The 24,073-nt window shown below is 47.5% G+C and overlaps 3 protein-coding genes across 6 annotated transcripts; all 3 read right to left on the bottom strand.

Moving 5' to 3' along the window:
* Window positions 1-397: 397 nt before the first annotated feature.
* LOC116421238 lies at window positions 398-1,501 on the bottom strand. 2 transcript variants are annotated; one of them, XM_031949673.1, is made up of 2 exons: window positions 1,297-1,501; window positions 398-1,255 (listed from the first exon to the last, which is right to left on the bottom strand). In XM_031949673.1, exons 1-2 carry the CDS (start codon window positions 1,329-1,331, stop codon window positions 751-753), a joined length of 540 nt encoding a protein of 179 aa, XP_031805533.1. In that variant the 5' UTR covers window positions 1,332-1,501; the 3' UTR covers window positions 398-750. The 2 variants fall into 2 exon arrangements, with proteins under 2 accessions (XP_031805533.1, XP_031805532.1); XM_031949672.1 differs by having other exon boundaries at window positions 398-692; window positions 759-1,501.
* Window positions 1,502-1,926: 425 nt separating this feature from the next.
* On the bottom strand, window positions 1,927-10,282 carry LOC100915041 (zinc finger protein 397). 3 transcript variants are annotated; one of them, XM_031949667.1, is made up of 6 exons: window positions 10,167-10,273; window positions 8,061-8,572; window positions 6,785-6,870; window positions 5,493-5,571; window positions 4,351-4,464; window positions 1,927-3,786 (listed from the first exon to the last, which is right to left on the bottom strand). In XM_031949667.1, the coding sequence occupies exons 2-6, from the start codon at window positions 8,524-8,526 to the stop codon at window positions 2,945-2,947; spliced, it is 1,587 nt and encodes a 528-aa protein (XP_031805527.1). In that variant the 5' UTR covers window positions 8,527-8,572; window positions 10,167-10,273; the 3' UTR covers window positions 1,927-2,944. The 3 variants fall into 3 exon arrangements, with proteins under 3 accessions (XP_031805527.1, XP_031805528.1, XP_031805529.1); XM_031949668.1 differs by lacking the exon at window positions 10,167-10,273 and adding an exon at window positions 8,768-9,898; XM_031949669.1 differs by lacking the exon at window positions 4,351-4,464 and having other exon boundaries at window positions 10,167-10,282.
* On the bottom strand, window positions 9,421-11,404 carry LOC116420944 (basic salivary proline-rich protein 3-like). The gene is made up of 3 exons (XM_031949197.1): window positions 11,372-11,404; window positions 10,167-10,889; window positions 9,421-9,681 (listed from the first exon to the last, which is right to left on the bottom strand). Exons 1-3 carry the CDS (start codon window positions 11,402-11,404, stop codon window positions 9,421-9,423), a joined length of 1,017 nt encoding a protein of 338 aa, XP_031805057.1.
* Between the last annotated feature and the right edge of the window lie 12,669 nt (window positions 11,405-24,073).

The following is a 24,073-nucleotide window of genomic DNA, read 5'->3' on the forward strand; positions in this document are numbered from 1 at the left end:
GCCAGCGTGAGTTCTGTGGTTAGAGACCAAGAGACATGGTGGCCAGCGTGAATTCTGCGGTTAGAGACCAAGTGACCAGCGTTAGTTCTGCACTCAGAGACATGGTGGCCAGTGTGAGTTCTGCGGTTAGAGACCAAGTGACCAGCGTGAGTTCTGCACTCAGAGACATGGTGGCCAGCGTGAGTTCTGTGGTTAGAGACCAAGAGACATGGCAGCTAGCGTGAGTTCTGCGGTTAGAGACCAAGTGACCAGCATGAGTTCTGCACTCAGAGACATGGTGGCCAGCGTGAGTTCTGTGGTTAGAGACCAAGAGACATGGCAGCTAGTGTGAGTTCTGCATTTAGAGACACAGTGACCAGCGTGAGTTCTGCATCTAGAGATATGGCGGCCAGCGTGAGTTCTGGTTAGAGACCAAGAGACATGGCAGCTAGCGTGAGTTCTGCGGTTAGAGACCAAGTGACCAGCATGAGTTCTGCACTCAGAGACATGGTGGCCAGCGTGAGTTCTGTGGTTAGAGACCAAGAGACATGGCAGCTAGCGTGAGTTCTGCGGTTAGAGACCAAGTGACCAGCGTGAGTTCTGCACTCAGAGACATGGCGGCCAGCGTGAGTTCTTCACTCAGAGACATGGTGGCCAGCGTGAGTTCTGCACTCAGAGACATGGTGGCCAGCGTGAGTTCTGTGGTTAGAGACCAAGTGACCAGTGTGAGTTCTGCACTCAGAGACACGGTGGCCAGCGTGAGTTCTGTGGTTAGAGACCAAGAGACATGGCAGCTAGCGTGAGTTCTGTGGTTAGAGACCAAGTGACCAGCGTGAGTTCTGCACTCAGAGACACAGTGGCCAGCGTGAGTTCTGCACTCAGAGACATGGTGGCCAGCGTGAATTCTGCACTCAGAGACATGGTGGCCAGCGTGAGTTCTGTGGTTAGAGACCAAGTGACCAGCGTGAGTTCTGCACTCAGAGACATGGCGGCCAGCGTGAGTTCTGTGGTTAGAGACCAAGTGACAGCGTGAGTTCTGCACTCAGAGACATGGTGGCCAGCGTGAGTTCTGTGGTTAGAGACCAAGTGACCAGCGTGAGTTCTGCACTCATGGCAGCTAGCGTTGAATTCTGCACTCAGAGACATGGCGGCCAGCGTGAGTTCTGCACTCAGAGACATGGTGGCCAGCGTGAGTTCTGCACTCAGAGACATGGTGGCCAGCGTGAGTTCTGCATTTAGAGACATGGTGACCAGCGTGAGTTCTGCGGTTAGAGACCAAGAGACATGGCAGCTATCATGAGTTGTGCGGTTAGAGACCAAGTGACCAGCGTGAGTTCTGCATTTAGGGACATGGTGGCCAGCGTTGAGTTCTACATCTAGAGACATGGCGGCCAGCGTTGAGTTCTGCACTCAAAGAGATGGTGGCCAGCGTAAGTTCTGCACTCAGAGACATGGTGGCCAGTGTGAGTTCTGTGGTTAGAGACCAAGAGACATGGCAGCCAGCATGAGTTCGCACTAGAGACACGGCCAGCTGACTGGGTTAGAGACCAATGACCAGCGGAGCCCACTAGAGACATGGGCAGCCAGGTGAGCCTGTGGTTAGAGACCAAGAGACATGGGCCAGGTGAGTTCTGTGGTTGGGAGACCAAGGACACGTGAGTTCCCGCACTTGGCAGCCGTGAATTCTGCACCAGAACATGGGCCCATGGAGTTCTGATTTAGGACATGGTGGCCAGGGGCTGCACTCAGAGACATGGGGCCAGCGGGGTTCTGTTTTAGAGACATACACGTGAGCCCTCGTTAGAACCATGACCAGCGTGAGCTGCACCCAGAGACAGGTGCCGCTGAGTTCTGCACCTGAGACAGGGGCCAGCTGAGTTCTGCACTGAGACATGGCGGCCAGTGCGACAGTTTGGGACATTAAAGGCAACCAGTCCCTGGACCCATTGCCTTACGCCCATCCCTCGACCACCCAGGGCTTGCTGCGTCTGTTGCCTTCAGGAGATCCCAGACCCTTCTGAAATGGGGTGAAGCCCTCGGGTCTCTTATCAGAATGAGGTTTTAAAATGAACAAAGTATAGGAGTATAAAGGCCACCAATTTTACTGAAATACTTATCACAACATAGTTTAAATGGCTCTCGGGCTTAGAACTCTTGGCCTAGGTGATGTCGGAAGCCACTTCCAGCTTTTACCCCGTGATCCTAGTTCTCACACCACGCCTGGGAGCCTGGTTCCCGGGATCGGTTTTCCACTCGCCCACCATCACGGAGCTCCTAAGAATCAGAGGCAGGAAGTGCGTGAAGTGTCCTAGATTCCAAATCCAGCACTTTCTCCACTACACAGTGCGGACAGTGAGCTTTCAGAGCTGCGTTCCTGCTGGGACTGTAGGATCATAAGCAGGAAGTGGACTCTGAGTGGGAGGGTTTTAGGGGGAAGCTGCTCTGGGCTCTGAAACCATCTTTCCGAGGCACTGGTGGGTTAGTCGGGGAGCTGGAGGGGAGGAAGCCAGGACTCTAGGGGGTTGGTTGAACGCCATGTGCCTGAACCTCCGAACAGAATGGTCTCGGAGCCATCATGGGTTTAGTGGTCAGGCTTGAACACCGGACTCACAGAACAGTGACTGTGTTTAGGAGAAAAGAGAGAGAATGGGAGGCACCGAGGACGAGATTCCGAGAAATTTGGGATTGAAGTTGTTCTAGAGCAGAGACTTCTCCATCAGCACAAGGACCATGAACATCAGGGCAGAGGAAGGGGACCTAGGGCAGAAGAGAAACCACCCCTTAAGGGTGGTCTGGATGGCGGGGGGGCCACAAGAACCAGAGTACTGGGGAAGAGGGACCAGAAGACCAAGAGGCCAAGGGGATCCTGTGGTAGGCCTGGGTCCCTGCAGGCTGAGCGGCATGGGGATGGGGCCTGTCCAGGGCACGGAGGGGAGTCGGTGTCCCGGACAGTGCAAGAAGGTGGCTAGACGCCATGGTGCTGCTGGTGCCGGATGAGGGCCGAGCTGTTACTGAAGGCCTTAACACACTGGTCACATTTGTAGGGCTTTTCTCCGGTGTGAATCCTCTGGTGGATGATGAGGGCCAAGCCGTGACTGAAGGCTTTCCCACAGGCGCCGCACTCGTAGGGCTTTTCACCTGTGTGCACACGCTGGTGCTTGATGAGGGACGAGCGGCGGGTGAAGGCTTTCTTGCACTCGTGGCAGTCGTAGGGCTTCTCGCCCGTGTGCACCCGCTGGTGCTCGATCAGGGACGTGCTGCGGGTGAAGGCTTCCCCGCACTCCTGGCACCGGTAGGGCTTCTCGCCTGTGTGCACTCGCTGGTGCCGGATGCAGGTGGAGCAGTCGCTGAAGGTTTTCCCACACTCCTTACACTTGTACGCTTTCTGACCCACGCGGATCCTCTTGCACTTAATTGGGTCTGAAAACTGCCTGAAGATTTTCCCACGCGCTCCCAGGGAGCGGGCTCTCTCTCTGGCTGGGCTCCTTGGATGGGCGTCCAGCTTGGAGTTGGGACTGAAGGCTCTCTGGGCTCCATCCGGGTCGTGGCCGCTCTCCCCACAGGCCATTTTGGGGGAAAAAGTCACTTTCCTGAAACTCCTTGGGAACAAAGCCCTCCTGGGACTCACTCGAGCAGGGCTTACCTTCTGTCTCCCCAATTTGTCCTCATTTTCAGCCACTTCTCTTAATGTGGAACCCAGGGCCATGTTCCTTCTGGGCCTTTTTGTTACTGATCTGGAGAGTGTGAGTGCTTCAGCAACATCTTCCGGAGCAGCCAACCCCTTCACCTCCGTTCTACTCTCCCAGGCTGAAAGAAACCAAAAAAGGCCCTTTTACTGGGAGAAAGGAAACTGCTCCTGGGGGAGGTGAGAGAATGTGACGGCCGAGCAGGCCCCGAGAAGGCCCCATGGAACGAGGGGATACAGGAGCAAGGGGGAAGGCCAGTCCTTGGGGAAGGCTCCGGGGACACCAGGAGATGAGCAGAGAACAAGCAGGGGTAGAACAGAGGAGGTGATGAAGCTGCTGGGGAGCTCTGGGAAGGGGGATCTGGAGGGAGGCTGCCTTCCTTTGGGACCTCTATGACTTCTCTCCCAGGCTTGGGGGGCAATGTCCTAATCAACCCTAGAGTTTCTCCCACTGCTGCTACCCCAAGGGCAAGGTATTGTATCCTCAATGCACACAGTAGACACTTAATACATGTTTATTGGCTGGCTGACTGTGCAGGGCAAGGAACACCGACTGAGGATCCGAGGGGATGGACAAGGATCTCTGCTGGACACCCCATGGTGCAGGTCCGTGCCTCTGGCTGGGGGTGGGGGGGGGCAGCAGAGGACATCTCTGATGCCCTTCTAAGCTCCATGCACGCCAGTACCTGGACAGTCCCTCTCTGGGCCCAGGAGCTCTTCCGGTCCCTGTACAGCTGAGACCCAGGGTTCCTTCCCTGCATCCAGCTCAGGGATCACATCAGGTTTGGGAACTGGGGCCCCTGGGGAGGAAAGGTCGTGGTCAGGTGAATGCAGAGCTCGCTGGGCAAGGGAAGGAGGGCTTCTGGAGCAGGCAGGCCAGGAAGGCACCGGCGGGACCCCTCTGACAGGGCTCGGTCATTCCGAGGTGTGGGGACGAGAGGGTAGAAGTTCAGCTCTTCTTAAGCACTCACTATGTGCCAGGCACTGTGCTAAGTCAAAGGGAACAGAACACAGACGTCCTTCCCACCTCCCCGCCTACTATAACTGCCCTGTTCCTTTTCTGCAGCAGCCTGCTTCCTGAGACCTTCCCGGCCCCGGCCCCTGCCCCCTGCCCTCTGCCCCAGCCTCTACCCCAGCTCAAAGGGAGCTCCCTCACCCCTTTGCTCATAAGCGAAGAGAACCTTGGAGGCCAGCGTCCCACTTAGCTATGGACAGTGATTCACATCCCGGGATGAATTCCTGTGGATCGCCATCCCCTCCACGCCCTCTACCACCTGGTTCCACATTCCCATCCCCGAAACCCTCTGACCACAATCTCAAACCTGCCAGCACCCAGACCTTCTCCCACTGTGCCCTCTGTGACAGCTGTTTTTGCAGTCTGGCCTCCACCCTCATCGTCCCCAGCACTGCTCTCTCCAAGGCCAGGGATCTCTCAGCTGCCCATTGCCATCTCTTCTCAGCTCCCAAGGGCCTTGTCCTCCTGCAGCCTGACCCTCCGAGACCCTTCCTCTCTATTCAGATCCTCAGTGCTCTCCCGGTTCTCCTCTCGGACCCTCCCCTCCGTCTCCTTTGCTGGATCCTCTTTCAGATCTCATCCTGTCACCACAGGAGTCCCTCAGGGCTCTAGGATCACCCTTTCTGGGCCTTCCCAGTTCTTGCTCTCACTTCCAAAATTACCTTTATTCACCTAATACACCTGCTATGTGCCAGCACCCACTGAGGTCTGAATGGAACATGAGGGTGTGTACAACGGGTTCTAAAAATATCGGGAACCGAGAAGAGAGGGTCCACGAGGGGTATCAGAAACAGTGGAACAAGCCTCTCTTACCCAACGGCAGGAGGTTCCGATGCTTCTCTTGCTTGGTTTCCCTGCAACTTTGAGCCAGGTCCACAGGTGTCCATTCATTCTGGGGAAATAAATCATCAGATCCCTGAATCTGGCCAGCAGTAAAAGATGACTTAAGGGCTTTCCACTCACACGAGCGGGGAAATCAGGTGCTGGGTCCTAGCGCACCCAGCCTTCTGTTCTGGTACCCAACTGTGAGGACCTTCAACGTGATAGCCTGGGATAGTCAGAGCTTCAAGGGATCCTGACCCTAAAGTCCTGAGACCAGAGTTCAGCGGGGCCGGAATCGTAACAGGGTAACAACACCAGAAGCCACCACAAGAAAATGCCAGGAGAACTGTTTATTTCCTTGGAAGGGATAATGGCCCAGGGACTAAATTGCACGGTATCCACCAAAACAAGGATGCTGACTCGGGCCTACTGGTTTAAAGAGTTTCTGTTGCACAAGAAAGTAAATTAAAGTAGAACCAGGGAAACAATGTATATGGCTACAATCTTGTAGCCAAAAATAACAAGACGACAAAACTGAACAAAGTGGAGTGATAATGACTAAGTTTGGCTCCCAAGTAGACAAGAAAATGCAGCTCCCTTACCACACTATGTGCCTATTTGGGGAGGGGGTGGAGACAGATGGGGAGGCCTGTGGATGAGGAATACTGCATGTGCTGTCAGAAGCAGGTCATACACACACACGTGCATGCGCACACAGAGACAGACACACACACATACACATACACACACACACAGACACACACATACACACACATGTGCACACACACAGACAGACACACACATACACACACACGTACACACATACAGAGACAGACAGACACAGACACAGACACACACATGCTTTCCTCTTTAATCTTTGTTACAAAGAAAGGCTCTCCGCATAGAGGAAGAAAGGGCTATATTCAGAAATGAGATATTCTGTAAGATACATTAGTAAAAAATATGTTTAAAAGAAAAAACATGACCAGGAAAATGTTTGTGTTGTGTCATCCATCTGGGCCCATGGCTGAGCTCCTGGGTGCTGGAATTCGGCTCCTACATCCTATGGGGGTCACAGATCAAGTGTTCCCCTAAAACACATCAGACTCATTCAGGCACCTGGGCCGCAGGGAGCAGCGTTTCCCCCCCGCATTCCTCAGAACTCCCCAGGCTCATTGGAGATATGGCGAGGCACAGAGTTATAGGTGAGGGAAAGGAACAGGCTCCCAACCTGGGAACGGAAGAGACATTTTGGGAGAGGGAGTAAGGAAACTAAAACTCACCTGAGAACTGGTGGCCAAGAAAACACTGGCCTTTTCTTCATCTTTGGGGCTCCTGGGAGAAAAGCCAGGGCCTTGAGAAGGCTGAGCTGAGGAGGAAAAAGTCTCTGTGAGGAAGCTGTCATGTCCAAGCCTACAAGGCCAGAAATTCTCCCACACTAATCAGGGATCATTTCCCCTCTTTTTCCAGACTGAGAGATTAGCCAGAATGAAAGAGCAGCTCTATGTTCCAGCATTAGAAAGATGGACTCTTTCTTGACTTCCAGTTCTTTTCATGTGGGTTTAAAATAGATTTCTAGGCAATGATCTCGAGCCCAAAAATCAGGGTTGGTGAAGGGGATCATTCCCAGCCCTACCTATAGGCCAGGTGGTTGTGTAATAATAACAACAGCGGGCATCAGTGTAGCCCTTCAAGGTTGGAAATGACTTTGACTGACTTAATGCTCATGGTCCCGTGAGAGACAGATACTACCGAGATTACTATTGTACTCTCAAGAAGAAGAAATAAGTTAAGTGACTTGACCACGGTCACAGAGCCAGCAGATTTGGGGCCAGATTCACATCGGATGCTCCTGCTTGCTGAGCCTAAAGCTCCTTCCAATATAACATGCTGTACCTGCTCTGTTTCAGGCACTTTCGTTTAATCAAGGAGTATTTTCTGGGTTAAGTCCTTTTATTATTCTGCAAACTAAGTGTGGAATGTCTAGAGGACACAGTATATATACACACACGACTTTATAATCAGAGGCACAATATGGTGTGTGATAGGATGGGAATCAGGATACCTGGGTATTAATCAATCAGGAGGTATGTGACCTGGGGCTTTTGTAGCATTTAATGCCTCAGTGTACTCAACTACAAAACAGGAACAATGAGAGCCAACCTGTTTCACGGGACGCTGGGGAGGAACAAAGGAAACATTTAATAAATAGAACATGGCCAAAGCCATTTTTCAGAGCATTTCTTCCTGTGGCTTTGGAAAAACCCCTTCTCTGGGGTCATGGGCAGGTAATTCAGTTACGTCTACCCCAGACCACCTTCGAGGCCCCATCCAGCTCCAGCTCCCTCCTCTGCCCAAAAGGAGAGCCCAGGCTGCACAGGAGAGCCTCGGCCACTCTTGAGAACCCTGTTGCTGTGCACACACAAGTTGCAAGGCTGAGCCCGGATGATTTCAGAGTGGACCCATGTTCGGGTTCCAAACATTCCCCACCAGCAGGAAATATTCTTTTCTTCTCTCTCCAGGCTAACCCCCGTCCTGCCCCTGCTCTTGAACACTCACCTTCTCCCTGGTGCACATGGGCCAAGTTCTCCACCAGGCTCACCACCTCCTCGCTGCTGTCGGGGTGCTGGGACTTTACCCAAGCCCGGATCTCCCTGGGCAGGATGGTCAGGAATTGCTCCAGCACCAAGAGCTCCAGGATCTGATGCTTGTTATGAATCTCGGGCCTCAGCCACTGCAGGCAGAGTTCTCGGAGCTGGCTCAGGGCCTTGCGGGGCCCGGCCACGTCTGTGTACTGAAAGTGCCGGAAATTCTGACGAGAAGCTTCGGGGTCCGAGGACTCGGCAGCCGCCGTGCCTTCCTGCCTGCTGGGGGCGTCCAGGGCCAGGCCGTCGCTTTGTTTGTGCAGCCGAAGCACTCGGGGCTTTGGGACCACCACGGCCATCGCTTCCCCCGGGGCCAGCATCTCTCCAGCCGGGCTCCTTTCCTCAGGGTTGCAAAGCTTTCTCCCCACCAGGGGGCCCATCCCCTGCAGACTCAGACTGAGCAACTGTATACTCTACCACATATCGCTGTGGGGAAAGATGTTTAGGAGTCAGCAAAGAGCATCCAGTAATTCTGGCTAGTCTTCTTCCAAGCTCTGGGGACACAGCCAGGGCTCTTGGATCTACAAGGAATACCTTTGTCCCGCAGCCACGGGAGGTCCAAAGTGGCTCCACAGGAGCCAGATTCACCCAGACCCTGTATCTCCCACAGGGACGCCTCACCCGGTTTGCAGTCAGAATAAGGCCCAAGGTCATGTGCTCTCCCTCATTAGGGCTGGAAGGTTGTGCTCTAAGTGCCAGAAGGGGAACTACGAGGGAACACCAGGAACTGAAGAGAACGCGACGCTGGGGCATCTGCGCTGAGCCTCCTTCTGCCCCTGCCTCGGGTTGGGAAACAAACGGCTGATGCTACAGAGGTCACCGGGGGAGCCCTCGCGGACTCCGACTCGGGTTCCTAACTGACAGCTGAAAGGGGCCTGGATTCTGCACTCTCAGTATCTGAAAGGATTCTTTATGATAATGGAGAAAAAGGGGCCATTTCCGTCCCACAGTTGGGCAAAAGCAGAGCAAGCGGCTCCCGGCACTCTCCATGAAGTCATCCACTAGCTTTGCCCATGAAGTCCTGAGGCTCCGGGCATGTTTCCTACCTTCCCCGGCTCCAGCCCCAGCTCCGCCACTCTCTGTGGGGGCTCTGCCCCCGGCACCTCAACTTCTTCCCCCCTTGGCAAGGCCCCTCCCCCCAGGCTCGGAGATGGGGGAGGTCACAGGCATGAAGCCCAGCTTGGCCGGGGAGGGGCTGGGACGCTGGGCGGGCACCGAGGGGTGCCAGCCGCCTCCTCCTCAGCCGTGTGTGGGGCGGGGCAGGGGGTGTCGGATCAGAGGGTAGGGGGCTGGGGAGCTGGGCGGGCACCGAGGGGTGCCAGCCGCCTCCTCCTCAGCCGTGTGAGGGGTGGGGCAGGGGGTGTCGGATCAGAGGGTGGGGGCTGGGATGCGCTGGGCGGGCACCGAGGGGTGCCAGCCGCCTCCTCCTCAGCCGTGTGAGGGGCGGGGCAGCGGGTGTTGGATCCCCCCAGCAGGGGCCAGGCACGACCTGGGGGGGGCGGGGCTGGGGTTCTGTTCCATGAGGAAGGACCGGGCTGGGGGGGGGGGATTTGAGGGGGGGGGGGCTCTGTGCCCTCACAGGGGTCAGAAAGCCCGCGTCTTTCTCTCTAGGTGCTTCCTTCTATGCCTCAGTTTCCCCATCTGCGTTTCCCTGAGACCATCGGGCACGGGCTGGAAGCTCTGCTCCTGGGACTCTAAGACCCCTCCCCCCCCAGGGACAGACGCCCACCCGCTCCCAGAAACCCCGCCTTAACCCAAAGTCCTCCCACGTACGGGGCAGGGGGTGGCCCTTAGAACCGCCCCCCTCCAGGCCCCTCCCCCTCCCAACCGCAGGCCCCTCCCCCAGCGTCTCCTTCTCGGGTCCCTGAGGGGGCCCCCCCCCCCCGTCAGGAAGGGCCGCCCCTCCCGCCGCTCGCAGGGCCCCCCTCCTCTCCTCGCCTCCCCCGCCCGGGCCGGCCGTGACGACGAGGGCCGGGAGCGCGAACGCTCGCTCCTCACCGGGGGCGCAGCCACGACTTACCTGAACGGCCGGCCGGCTCGGAGCGCTCGAGGCCAGCCAGGCGCGGGGGCGGGGCTGCGCGCGCATCCTGAGCCTCGGCCGGCACAAGCGGGGTCGCGCGACTACGATTCCCAGAAGGCCGCGGAGCGCAAGGCCGCCCAATCGCAGAAGGCCCCTGAGGCTCCGCCCCTTTGCCTTAGCTTCCCGCGGCTCCCCTCCTCGGCCTCGGCTGGGGAGGGGCGGGACGCAGCGCGCACTCTCGCCAATCACGGGCCCGAGCTCTCGGCCGGGCTCCCTTCCCCTCTCCCTTCTTCCCCCCTCCCGCCGGCGGGTTCGGGCGTCCGTCGCCATGACAACCTGCCCGCGGTCTCTTCCCACGCCTCTCCCCGGGCCGGGGGCCGCCATCCCTCGTCCTTCTTCCGCAGGCACCTCCAGAATCACGCCCAGCAAGCACTGATTAGGCGCCGCCGTGCGCCAGGCGCTGCGCTTAGCGCCGGAAAGACCGCGAAGGGCAGACCGCGCCTGTCTAATGGTGGGGGAGCTCCCGCCGGACGGCTCGGTACAGAGCCACTTCCGGGCGGACAGTAGCGGGGGGAGACCCCCGAGGGAAGGCTGGCCCCGAGGGGCCCTTCCGGGACTTGAGGGAGGAGGCCGGGGGGCAGCCCCAGCCCGGCGAGGTCCCGGGGGAAAGGAGGAAGAAGGCGGGAGGCCTCCGCGCCAGATTGGGGGGTTCTGGCTGCCCCCCTGGCGTTTATCGCGCGGAAAGGGCTGGCGCGGCCAGTCCTCCGGTCCGCGCGCGCTGACGGCGGGTCACGGGCAGGGAGGAGTGGCCTGGGTGCCCCTGCGCCTGACCAAGGAGCTTCCCGGCCCACGTTTGGGGGCCCCGTATTTGGGGGAAAGGCATTTCGGGGGGAAGGGAGGGTTCCGGGGGCGCAGGAGCCACGCTCACCCTGGGAGAGCACAACCTGGGAGGCATCCATGTCCTGGGAAACCGCCCTCTCCGTAGTGCCAGGACACCTGTCTCTTTTGCCTCTGAAATAAACCTTGAAGTCTGGGGGTTTGGAAAAAAGACCTTTGCTCTCTATTTCCCCTTATGTGACGCCTTCCTCCTCCCGGGGACCATGGACATGCATCTGATCTGAGACACAGATTCAGGATTGCGGATCTGGGGCATCATCTTGGGCTGGAGGCAGCTCCTGAAGGAGCAGAAATCAAAGGCCACATACACTGGTGGGGCCGTTCACCATTTCCAAGTCCATGGTGCTGAAGCTCTCGCCATTGAAGCTCAGAAGTCCTTAATTCCAAGGAATCTCTCTGCCCAGGCCAGAAAGCCACACAGGCCATCAGACAGCAAAGGACTGGGCTTTAAAAATTGAATTCGAAATGAAAAGGAATTAAGCGAAGTGTCTCCCAAAACTCTCACCTTCCACTTTGAAAGGGACTAGACACCGCGCTTTTATTTGCTCCTAAGTTTTCCCCAGAATCTTGAACACAATGAGAGGAAGATTGAAGCCCCTTCAGTCACAGAAGGGTAGTCCCCAAGGGTTTGCTTTAAAGCCTTGACGTCTTGATGATGTCATTTTTTGACACAATATGTGGAGTCATTTTCCAATTTCTCTCAGGAGCAGTGGTGATGGAGGGTTCTAGCTTTAACTTCCTTATGACTTCAAGGTGACGCATGGTTTTTTTTTTCCTTTTTTTGTCTTCCACTCCAGATCTCTGACTTCCCTCTCTGCCTCTTCAGTTCAGAGCCAGCCTCTCAGGGAGATTTTTATGTCCTCTAGTCACACTCTCACCTGACTCTCCAGTGAAAGGCAACTCTGTCCATGTCAGCCCATAGACCAACCAAAGCTGGCCTGGAAGTAAGCCTTAAGAGACAGGGGCCGTCTCTCTCCATCACCCCCATCACACACCTTTTCTACCTTTTTATTCAAGCCTCCACTTTTTTCCCCACTCTCTCCAGAATCTGGCTCCCAACCTCATCATTCAAACAAAACTATTCTCTTCAAAATTACCAGTGATCAGTAATTGCCAAATCTACTGGCCTTTTCTTAATCTTATTCAATTGTTGTTCAATCATAAATGGACTCTTTTCTTGAGGATTGAATGATTTGATTATTTCTCCCAATTGTTGCCCATATCAGATGTCTTCTCTCTGTTCCTGCACAACACTCCAATATCTGTCAGTTACAAAGACTCCCAGTTATGGTTTTAATGACTTTTAACTCACTTGATGGAACAGATGATATATTGTACCACCTGTTTCTATTTTATATAAGTTAGCTAGTTACAAAAAAGATTATTACGGAGCAGTCAAATCCTGCTTAAGGACTTTGGCTTGTTTGCAGATGGATAATCTATGGATTGGACACAGTGAGATCAGGGCCTCTAAACGGATCTTGCATAATATTTCCAGGTCTAGTTTCTTCTCATCCCTTTTATATTTCCCCTATTTAATATTTCTAGTTTAAGCCATGGATGTCAGTTTTCTCTACAATAGTAATTAAAATGATCTGTCTTTTTGGGAGGAGGGATGTAGCTATATAGGTTTAGAGGGAAACCAAAGCAAGGAGTCCTCCAATTGTGATAAGTGGAAAAAGTTCCCAACCTTCTCTTTATATTCTTCTCCTTTTATTGATCAGGAGTCCTAATCTCAGAACTTGGTGTCACGCATCCTAGAACTAGGAACAGGGAATCAAGGCTTAGAGGATAAATAGTCTTTTAGTAGTCAAACATTTATTAAGGGTTTAATGTGTATTAGGAATTTGTGCTAAGTATTCCCACTTCTCAGGAATCCCTAGCTCCATCTTCTAGCCTAAATGATTTAGAAGAATCTCAGTATTTGAGTTTATATTGAAGGTTGTATCTCTGAACACTATCTGAACTCTGCCTTCTCCCTGTCTCAATTTTGAGAATCATTCATTCCATACATTTGTTCCCTGCCATATAAAAGTAGAATGGCTCTGCTTTATTTATCCTCAGGGTTGAGATCAGGGAAAGCAATTTCAGTATTTTAAGATTCAGGGTTCATTTCATAGAAGATCTTCAAACCTTCAATAGCTGGGGCCAGCCAAGCAAGCCTGTCACCTCAACTACCTAGGGCGTTGACATTTATATCTCTCGAACTCAGAATTATAACTTGCCAAGGGACTGTGCTGACCAAGTATGTTGAAAACCCAGTGGCAGAGACCAAAAAGGCTACTTAGGGGAAGTTAAAAGGGAGCACAAGAGCAGTTTTGGATTTCTAGTCTGAGTGATATAGGAAGATCCAGTTTTAAAAAACGACAACAATAAAAAGCCCAGAATAGATCATACCTAAGTACTCCAGCAGGGAGCTGAAAACGTAATATTATTTTTAGAGTGGGGAGTCTCCTATTGTTACTGTCATTAAGGTTTGGTCCTTCACGTATCAATTCACATTAATTGAGTTCTTCAGACCAGCTTGTGGACCACAATGGATATACTCAGCCAAGTTGAAGGGAGAGATAAATTAGGCCCATTCCTGGACTTTCATCCTTAATCACTTGGGGGCAGGGAGTTATGAAGAGTCTGTCATTCATCAATCTCTCCCCTCTCACTCCCAGAAGTTTTCACAGAGAATGGTATACCATCAATTTAATAGTGAAATATATGCTGTAGCCTAAGACTTTTATAGTCAGTGTTGAGCAGGAAATTCTATGTTCAATGGTTAGGACAAAATCTGTTCTCAAAATTCTCTTTATGAATGTGAAAGACTCAAGCCTTGCAAGAACCCTATCCATTTGATGGAAATGAAACTGAAAGGGTGATCTCATGAATTAGGAGGAAGGTAATGTAGAAGTGGAGAGTCACTGATCTGAAGCCAGAGGATGAAGGCATACACAAGTGATTCCATCATCTGTTCTTCAGTTTACTGATCCGTAAAATGAGGAGGTGTGATTAGACCACTGCTAAAATCCCTTCTAACTTTATGGCAAGAGGTCAATCTTATAGTCACCTAAAATTATTAAACCCTAAGGGGAAAATGTACATTTAGTTTCTCAGAAAGCAAAGTATTTTCATTTTTTACAACCTGCACACTCATGTCAAAACCAATTTTAAAATTCTTTTTTCTGTTTGGATTTTAGATTGTATTAGGAAACAGAGGTCTTTGAGAAACTTCTAAGTTTAAAACCTAAGAGGTAATTTCTGTGCAAGTATTCTCAATGTTCAATAACATTCACAATGCAATGACAGGTACCCTGGGCATGGCCTAGTAATTTAGTGCCGGCAAGTTGGAGAGATTTCTATGGTTTTTTTCCCTTGGTATGTAAGGATGATACCTAGACAGTGCAAAACAACTGAGCAGAGACTATTTACATCTTGAGCTAATTGAACATATCTACAAGTAGGGCTAGAAAAGCCTAAAGGAGGCTTCCTTTGGCCAGAAAGTTCATGTAGCCCCAAATAGGAAAATGCACTGGTGAAGCCTTCTCTATTTTTAAAAATTGTTACATTTTTATTGAGCTCTTTAAATCATCATATTCATTTCCAAATATGTCTTCCCCTCCTAGCAAACCACCTCTTGTAACATTTTAAAAAGATAAAAAATTCAACAGACTGACAATGCATATCATATCTCTGCCTGAAGCCTGTGCTCACCTCTCCAAGGTAGGCAGGCACAGATCTCATTGATTTTGGAGGTCAAGCTTCGTTTTTATTATTATACATTATATATTTTGTGTTTTTCTTCAGGTCATCACTCTTCCAACTTACATTGCTACTGTTGTCTTTGTTGTCATCATGGGGTATATAATTTTCTTGTTTTCCTGTGTCCCTCACCCTGCAGCTGTTGATTCGCGTGTCTTCCTGTATTTCTCTGAACTCTTCATACTCATTGTTTCTCATGGTATAGTGACATTCCATTCCATCTTTTTACTGCAGTTTGAGTCTCCCCATAATTGAATGACCAACTATTTTCCCACAGTTCTTTGCTACCACCCAAATTAATCAAAGATGTATTAAACATGTTTTGCTTCTTTTTAGCAAATTCATCATTTCCATTGATAATTAGGATGCATATTATTTTCTTTTTTAACTCCTTGACATGTATAAGAGATCCCATTCTAATTTGTCTTCTCTAAGTAGATTGCACCCCTTATTACCCCTACTCTCATTTATCTTCAGTATCTTTCTATTTACTGGTTGACTCCCTACTGCCTACAAATACACCCTTATCTCCACCATCCTCAGAAAATCCTCACTTGGCAATCAATCTCCACTAGCTGCTTTCATATATCTATCTCTTTCTTTTATGCCTAAACTCCTTGGGAAGGCTATCTACAATAAATAGGTGCCTCCACTTTTCCCCCACTCTCTCCACAGTCTGGCTGCCAACCTCATCATTCAAACAAAACTATTCTCTTCAAAATTACCAATGATCAGTAATTGCCATATCCACTGGCCTTTCCTTAATCTTCATGCTTCTTGACTTTGTGCATCCTTTGACACTGTCCATCAATCTCTGCTCCTTCACACTTTCTTTTCTCTAGGTTTTTGGAATACCAATCCTGCTTCTCCTTTAACTATCAAACTGCTTCTTCTTGGTCTTTTTTGCTGAATCTTCATCCAGAGGACTCTGTCCTAGTCCCTCTCTTTTACCCTTATACTGCTTCCCTTGGGGATCTCACCAGCTCCCATGGATATTCAACTCATGATTCTCAAATCTACTTATCTAGCCCTAATCTCTCTGCAGACCTCCAGCCTCACATCTATGAGACATTTCAAACTTAACACATGCAAAATTAGCTCATTACTCCCTCCGAAATCCTACCCCCCTCCCAAGGTTCCCTATTACTATTGAGGACCACTATCCTCCCAAGTTGCCTAGTGTTGTCCATTGTCACAGTCGGTCAATTTTCTTTCCTAACATCTTTGGAATATACATATGCTGTCTTCTCTCCTCTAAGATTGTCACCATTCTGATGCAGTCCTGGGCTATTCAGTAGTCTTCTGGGTGGGTTGACTGCCACAGTTTGAACTCACTCCAGTTCATGCTCCATCTAACAAAATGATTTTCCTAAAGTGCAGGTCCCCATCTCATTCCCCACCCCGGGCAACAAATTCCACTCCTTAATACTTTGAAGATCAAATACAAAATCATGTGGCATTCAAAGCCATTCATAACTTGCTTCCCTAGTGATTCAGGCCAATTTGAATAGACTTGGGATGGAGAGTGCCATCTGCATCCAGAAGGAGGACTATAGGAACTATGGATCACAACATAGTATTTTAACTTTTTTGTTGTTGTTTGCTTTTTGTTTCCTTATTTTTATATGATTTTTCTTGTGCAATGTGATAACTGTGGAAATATGTATAGAAGAACTGCCCATGTTTAATATATATTGGATTTCTTGCTGTCTAGTGGAGGTGTTGGGGAAGGGAAGGAGAAAATTTTATAACAAAGTTTTGTAAGGATGAATGTGGAAAACTCTGCATATATTTTGAAAATAAAAAGCTGGTATCATAACTTGCCTCCCCTTCTCCTCTGAAGCTTCTTATATCCTTTCCCATATTTTTTCATCCAGTGACAATCCTTGCTATTCCTGGGGAAAGTCTCAGCCCTTCTCCTGACTCTAGGCATATCAGAAACAGAATGCTCTCCCTCCTTATCTCTGGTTCCTGGCTTCCATCAGTTCCTAGATAAAATCTCCTCCAAGAAGTCTTTCTTGGTCCTGCTTAATTCTATTGTCTTCTTTTGTGGATTTTCCCCAATTAATCTGATAAATAGCTTGTTTGTACATAGCTGTTTACATGCTCCCTATCTGATTTCGAGCTCCAAAGGGTAGGGATTGTTTTATCTTTGAATTTCCAGAGCTTAGCAGTGCTTAGCACACAGTATGTGCTTAATAGATGGGTATCGAGTGGTTCTGCCTATTTTGCTCTGTGGTAGTGTTTCTCTGAATCCCTTATTTCTGGCTGCATAATGATACTCCATTACGCTAGCATACCATAATTTTTTGTTAATCATTCTCTATGATAGGTACCTTCTTTGTTTTTAGCTGTTTTTGTTTTTGCTATCACAAAGCATGCTGTTGTGAACATTGTAGTATACAAAGAACCTCTGTTTCTGTCTGATGTCCATATGACATATTCCTAGGAGGGGGGTTTCAGGATAAAAGAGTAAGGACAGCTGCAGCATCTTTCTTACACTTGTCCAAATTAAATTTGAGAACAGTGGGAGCATCTTGTAGCTTTATCAACAAACTTTGTGCCTCAAAGTTTTTCTTCCTGCAATTTCACCAACATTAACAATTTCCACATTTTAAACAAATCTCTGCCATTTTGCATGAAATAAGGTGAAATCTCAGCAGTTTTAATGTGCATATATCTATTGATGATTTGGAGCATTTTTTACATAGTTATTTATAGCCTGTAAATTTTCTTTCAAAAATTCCTTGACTGATTATCAGTTGATAATGGTTCTTGGTCTCAATTTATTTACACAAATTCCTAATATATTTTGGGTTTCAGACACTTATTAGTGATACTTGATGTACATATTTTCTGTCTCGTTTTTTAAATTTTCTGTCTTGTTTTTTAAATTTTAATTTAATTTAATTTTTAATTTTATAAGGGCTTTTAACTTTTACTTACATAAAAGTTTCTATTTTTTTTTTTTTTTTACTATCTCCTCTGTCCTTTGTATGGCTAAGAATTCTACCTGCTACCACAGTGATGAAAGTACTGAATTTCATTCTATTTTAAAAATATTTTAATAAATTTATATATTCAGGTTTTATAATCATTTTTAGTTTATTATATCATATAGTATAAGATATTGGCCCAATCTTAACCTCTACCAAATACATTCCAGCTTCCTTGGCAGTTCTTGTCAAATCAAATCCAAATGATTGTTTGCCAGTTAATTAAGAAACATCTGTTAAACACACTCATTACGTACCAAACACTGGAGACAAAGTAAAAACATAGTGCCTTCCCTCGTGGAGCTCACATTCATGAGGAAGACTATTGCAAACAGCTATGTACATGCAAAGGTATACTCAGAGTAGATAGAGATCATGGGGTTGGAGGGAGACAGGGGAATGTCTCTTAGTGGGGGGTGGGCTTTCAGTTGAGTCTTCAAGGAAGCCAAGAGGCAGAGCAAGGAAAGAACATTACAAGCATAAGCAACCACTGAAAATGCAGTCAGGGCTGGAGGATCTTGTGCAAGGGATGCTAAGAAGACAGGCCTAAATGGATGGTAAAACATATGGAAAGGAATCAAAAGACTAGTTCAAGTTGTAAAGGATTATATAGGTCCAAGAGTACTTTATGTCTAATGTGTAGTTTTTAAAAGTCCTTTACAACTTGACCCTTCTGTCTTTCCTACATACAATGTATCATCTTTCTGACAATTCTCAGCATTTTGGACATGTAATTGTAATTTGTGATAAATTTTTGTTCATCTGTTCTGATCTCTACTTGCATCTCTATCTGATGCAAGATATTATGAGAGGTGGGGAAATGGATAGATTCTTTAATATTCTAATTTAAAAGTTGCTATTAGTGAGTCAAATCTCTTTTTCCCCAAATAATCTTTTCAAGTATTACTTTTCCCTCATTGATTTTTCTCAGTTTTGACCAGTTCTCAAAAAGCAATGTTAAGGCTCTTAGTAATAGTGAAATCTGAAACACCAACATCTGAATTCCTTGGCTGGGAGGACTCATGGTCATAGCTATTCAGAGTTTCAAGTGGGAGCCATAGGCAAACTGTATAGTACTTCCTTGCTAGATCCTCCAAGTCCCTTTCCACTAAGGGGTTTTTATGGCTAAGAGCAAAGAAGGCACTATGCTAAGTGTTTTCATTTGCTATGGGACGTAGCAACCTCCCAGGTACAGGATGCTCCATCACAAGAGGCCCATCACAGAGAATATTTGTTCATTCCATTAGGACAACAATGTTTACTCAAGAAATTGGCCAACTGCTCTCTTTTAAGATTTATTGGTTATCACTACATAGAATTCCCAATCCCTTTATTTTTGCCCACCTGCATTTTTGATTTCCTTCACAGGCTAATTGTACACTATTTCAAAATCTGATTCTTTTTGTACAGCAAAATAACTGTTTGGACATGTATACTTATATTGTATTTAATTTATACTTTAACATATTTAACATGTATTGGTCAACCTGCCATCTGTGGGAGGGGGTAGAGGGAAGGAGGGGGAAAATTGGAACAAAAGGTTTGGCAATTGTTAATGCTGTAAAATTACCCATGCATATAACTTGTAAATAAAAAGCAAAAAATAAAAAAAAAAAAGATTTATTGATTATGCTATTTGATGCACACATACTTAATATATCCCTATTTTCTAAAGAAGAGGCAGAATAAACTACTAGACAACCTGATCAGGAAAAATAAGAAAATTAAACTATCAAAATAGGGAATTCACAATGGATGCCTTTTAAGAGTATAGAAAGAGGAAAGCAAAATCAGAAGAGCTGGGTTGAAACTGGGCTTCTAATTTACATGGCACATGTCGGGCCTCTGATACATTGACATGTTAAGTAGAGCCTCCAGTAATGGCACGTGAAGGACCTCCAGCAGACATGGCACAAGAGCTTGACTCTCCAATACATGCTAGCACATACAGTTGGGCTTCTAAAAAATTGGTACATGAATTCAGGCTTCTATTACACATTGGCACATGGAGTTGGGCCTCCAATTTACATGGCACATCACTTCCCTCTCTAAAACACTTAACAGCAGAGAAGGGACTAAGATGTCTCAGTGGAAGCTCTTTCCTAACAGTCCCTTGTATGATTTATCTAGGTTCAGAATTCACATTCAACAGGTATAGTCTTAAAGGGGATGGGTACAAGTTTATTACTGCTCAGAATTTAAATAAGACACAAGATAAGAGGAAACTCATAGCACAAAAGTAATACACAATTAACAAACACAATGGCTGTCATAAAAACACTATAACTAACCGACAACATACATCGTACATCAACACCACTCTGAGGAAGCACCAACATCTGAATTCCTTGGCTGGGAGCACTCATGATCATAGCTATTCAGAGGTTCGAGTGGGAGCTATAGCCAAACTGTACCATACTTCTTAGCCAGATCCCCCAAGTCCCTGTCCACTAAGGGGGTTTTATAGGCCAAGAACAAAGAAGGCACTATGCTAAGTATTCTCATTTGATGAGATGTAGCAGCCTCCCAGGTACAGGATGCTCCAATCACAAGAAGCCCACCACAGAGAATTTTTGTTCATTCCTTTAGGAGGATGACGTTTACTCAAGGAATTGGCCAAATTTCCAGGGTAAGTAAGCACAGGCCTGCAATAAAGAAGACAATCAGTACTCAAGAAAGAATGGCCTTCCAACTTTTTTGTGCTTTCCTGGAATTCCTTGAGATAATTCCAAGCACATTCTCATGCTCTTAGCAAAAAGTTACAGAAAAGACATGGCCGAGAGTCACTTAAGATTCCTTGCATCCCTTCAGGTTCAGTCCTTTCTCCTGGGGTACCTTCAAGGACAGTCTCTTTATCTTTCTTGATTTGCCTAAGTTTACTTGCTTTTTCTGAGTTCCTAAGCCAATTCTTCTTTAGTCACAGGAGCATAACAGGTTTCGTTCTGTACCCTTATATTCACTTTGTGTCTATTTTAAATCCTTTCTAAGTTTATACCGCTATGAAACCTCTTCACCTAGAAAGTTTCCTCCACCTGTATGGCCCTTTTTTCTGAGGGACTGGCTCCTGCCAGACTCTCCATTACAGGAAAAGTGCCTGGGCCACCCATGGCCATTCTCTGAACACTTCTGACATTCTGGATTTTCTCTTCCATGCTGCCATAGTTTTCTCATCCTGAAAGTTCACTCCACCTCTGAGACTCTTTCCTTTGACTTTTTAATTCCTCCTGTGACCTCCATTCTAAGGAAAGTGCCTAGATCAGCCCTATCTTTGTTCCTTTCCAGGATTTATTCCTGACTTCTGGTCTTTCTCTACACCTGTATACAAACATCTTGCCTCCTTTCTGCTTTTCAAGTTCCATTAGAATGTAAGCTCCTCAGGAGCAGAGACCTTTTTGCTTGTATTTGCATTTCCAGTGCTTAGTATATTGCCTGACATACAATTGCTTAATAAATATTGACTTGTAACTTATGCAGCAATCTGCTGGAAATTCTTTATCCATGCTCCTATTCTTTTATCTTTTATTGGGGAATTCAATCCATTCATATCAAGGTCTGTAACTTTTAAGTTTGTGTTTGTTCCATTAATTGACTCACTCATCAGCAGTTACACCCTGTAGTTTGTTTTATTCTTAGAATCTAAACTGAGTTTCCTGTCTCATATCCCTTCCTCTCCTTCTTATTATTCAGCCCAATCCCTAGTTCCTTTGGTACTTTTATTTTTTCTCTCTCTTCCTCATTCTTGTTTTCTCCTTCCTCTTCCTTGCTCTAATATCATTTGATTTGCTGATTCTTACACAAACTCTCATTTTTGTTTCAAAATATCTTCTCTTAATGCTCTGGTTGCTCATTTGAACTGTTCTAGATGTTCTTGAAATCATTTCAGGGAAACCTTCAGGAATGTGTTATGCTAGCTTACCTTCCTCAGATTCTGACTCAAATTTACTTTGTTGAGAAGCACCTGTTCATCTGGGGGGGGATCCTTTCTTTGAATATTTATTTACTCATTTCTCTTTCTCAGTTACTTTTTGCATGTCTTAATCAGTTACTTGGCTGATTTTTCTATGACTCCGTTGCTGAAAATAAGCTTACTACTAATCTTTTCCCTTCAGAAGGCTCAGTATTACCATGATCCTCCTCTGGTTCCCTATTGGGTAAAGTTTGTTTCCCTTGCAGGGGTCCTCAAACTACAGCCTGAGGGCCAGATGTGGCAGCTGAGGACAATTATCTCCCTCACTCAGGGTTATGAAGTTTCATTATTTAAAGGCCCACAAAACAAACTTTTTGTTTTTTACTATAGTCCGGCCCTCCAACAGTCTGAGGGACAGTGAACTGGCCCCCTATTTAAAAAGTTTGAGGACCCCTGCTAGAGAGTGAGGGTGGCCAGCAGGGACACCACTGCTTCGAGAACACAGGTGACCACTCTGGCTGGACTAGTTCTACACCTTCACTAGTACGATGATTCCAGGCTCAACAATCCTTTCTACAACTAGCTTTCTTCACTGCCCCTGAAGCCTGGTCACAAAGGGATCAGGGAATGGTCTCCCAGTATAATGCTAAGAAGCGTGCTCTGGAAAACCTTAGTTGCTTCTCTTTACTGTTCTTTTAATGTTACATTACTTTTTAATTAGTGGTATATTTCTAATTATCCTCTTCCCCAACTTTCTTATCCTCCAGGCTCTAGATTTATCCACTGTTTCCCTTTTCTCTCATTCCTTTGCTTGGGAACTTTCTGATGCATGAATTTCAACTCCCCTGGAAATGCAGGTTCCCCCTGGACACTAACAGTATGAACTTCTAAAGCTGAGGACAAAAGATGAATATTGTGATATGGGCTGAAGAATATGGGCGTAGGATACATGGGGTGACAGTTCTGGGTGCAGCAACCCTTCTCCTTCAGTCAACTACAAAATTGACTTACAAACCCGAGCGCCTACAAGTTGTAGCAGCAATAAGGGAGGAAAAGCCTCCCTCTGGTGGATTGTATGGTACAAGGGACATGAGGAACAAGAGGCTCAGGCCTTGTCTGTGTGGCTATGACTGTGATGGGAATATCAGGATCAACACTGTCTCTTGAGAATCCAGTCAGGAGCAGGAAAAAAGTTCCTGCCTTGTGACCTTCCACACGCACAGCTGAGTTTGATCACAGTCTCCCTCCCATGGCAAAGCATTTCCCCTGGTTCGGCTCCCCATCTTCCCTAAGGGCTCTTGGTCTTCCTGAGAAGTTAGGGGTGTGTGGGGGGGTGACAACCTGTGTTGAGACTGAAGTAGAGTGATACCAAGTGGTAAACTACATACAATAGCAAGTTATTCAAGTCTGTCCTTCCTTCCTTCCTTCCTTCCTTCCTTCCTTCCTTCCTCCCTCCCTCCCTTCCTTCCCATGTGCACAGTGTATACTTGGCACATGAACAGTGTTCTGTTACATAAGGTATGAGGGTATGTAAGGGGGAAAGAACTAGGAATAAATGGATTCCATATTTCCACCCTCCTCAGGAGTTTCGCCTTATCACTCCTCCACTAAGACAGTATATTTTAATCATCCCAGAATGGGGGCTCTATAAAGCACAATACATTTTGTCACCCCAACTTGGGGGCTCTAGAAAGCAGGACACAACATTTCTTAATCCAAGTTTACCAACTACCCCTTCCCCAAGTTAAGAACAATGCTTTAAATAATAAGTTTTATTTTAACCATTTTAAAACAGGAAGTCATTAGTGTCCAAAAAAAAAGGTTTTAATTCATACTTTCCCAATAATTATTTATGGTTTTCTTGTTTTAAATAACATTTTGATTTTTTCCAATTACATTAAGTGCATTTTGAAAATGAAAAAAAAATGATAATCTCTTAATTTGAAAAAAAAAGTTTTCTTAGAAATTGGCTTTTGAAGTGAAACATACTTCATGTTGGATTGGTTTTGATTAAGATCTCATTTGCATAGACTTAATGAAGCAAGGAAAAGAGAGAAGTGCTTAATTTTAGGTGCCAGTTATTTTACTTTTAAATTGTTTATCTTTTTTATATTGATGCCTTTTGTTTGTAACATACTCATTTGTCACAAAGACAAAAATAAAAGTAGTTTGACAAAATCAACCAGCACACTGCCAGTATAGACTACATCCCCCAAATTCCCCCAACAACGTAGGAAAGGAGGGAGGATCATTTAGCCTCCTCTCCCCTGGTCAAGCTCAGTCACTCCAAACACAGGGTGCTTTTTTTTCTCAGTCATTTTTCAATATACTCCCCCAGTGGAGAACCTTCCATATTT

Source organism: Sarcophilus harrisii, chromosome 2 (genome assembly GCF_902635505.1).
Source record: "Sarcophilus harrisii chromosome 2, mSarHar1.11, whole genome shotgun sequence".
Taxonomy (NCBI): domain Eukaryota; kingdom Metazoa; phylum Chordata; class Mammalia; order Dasyuromorphia; family Dasyuridae; genus Sarcophilus; species Sarcophilus harrisii.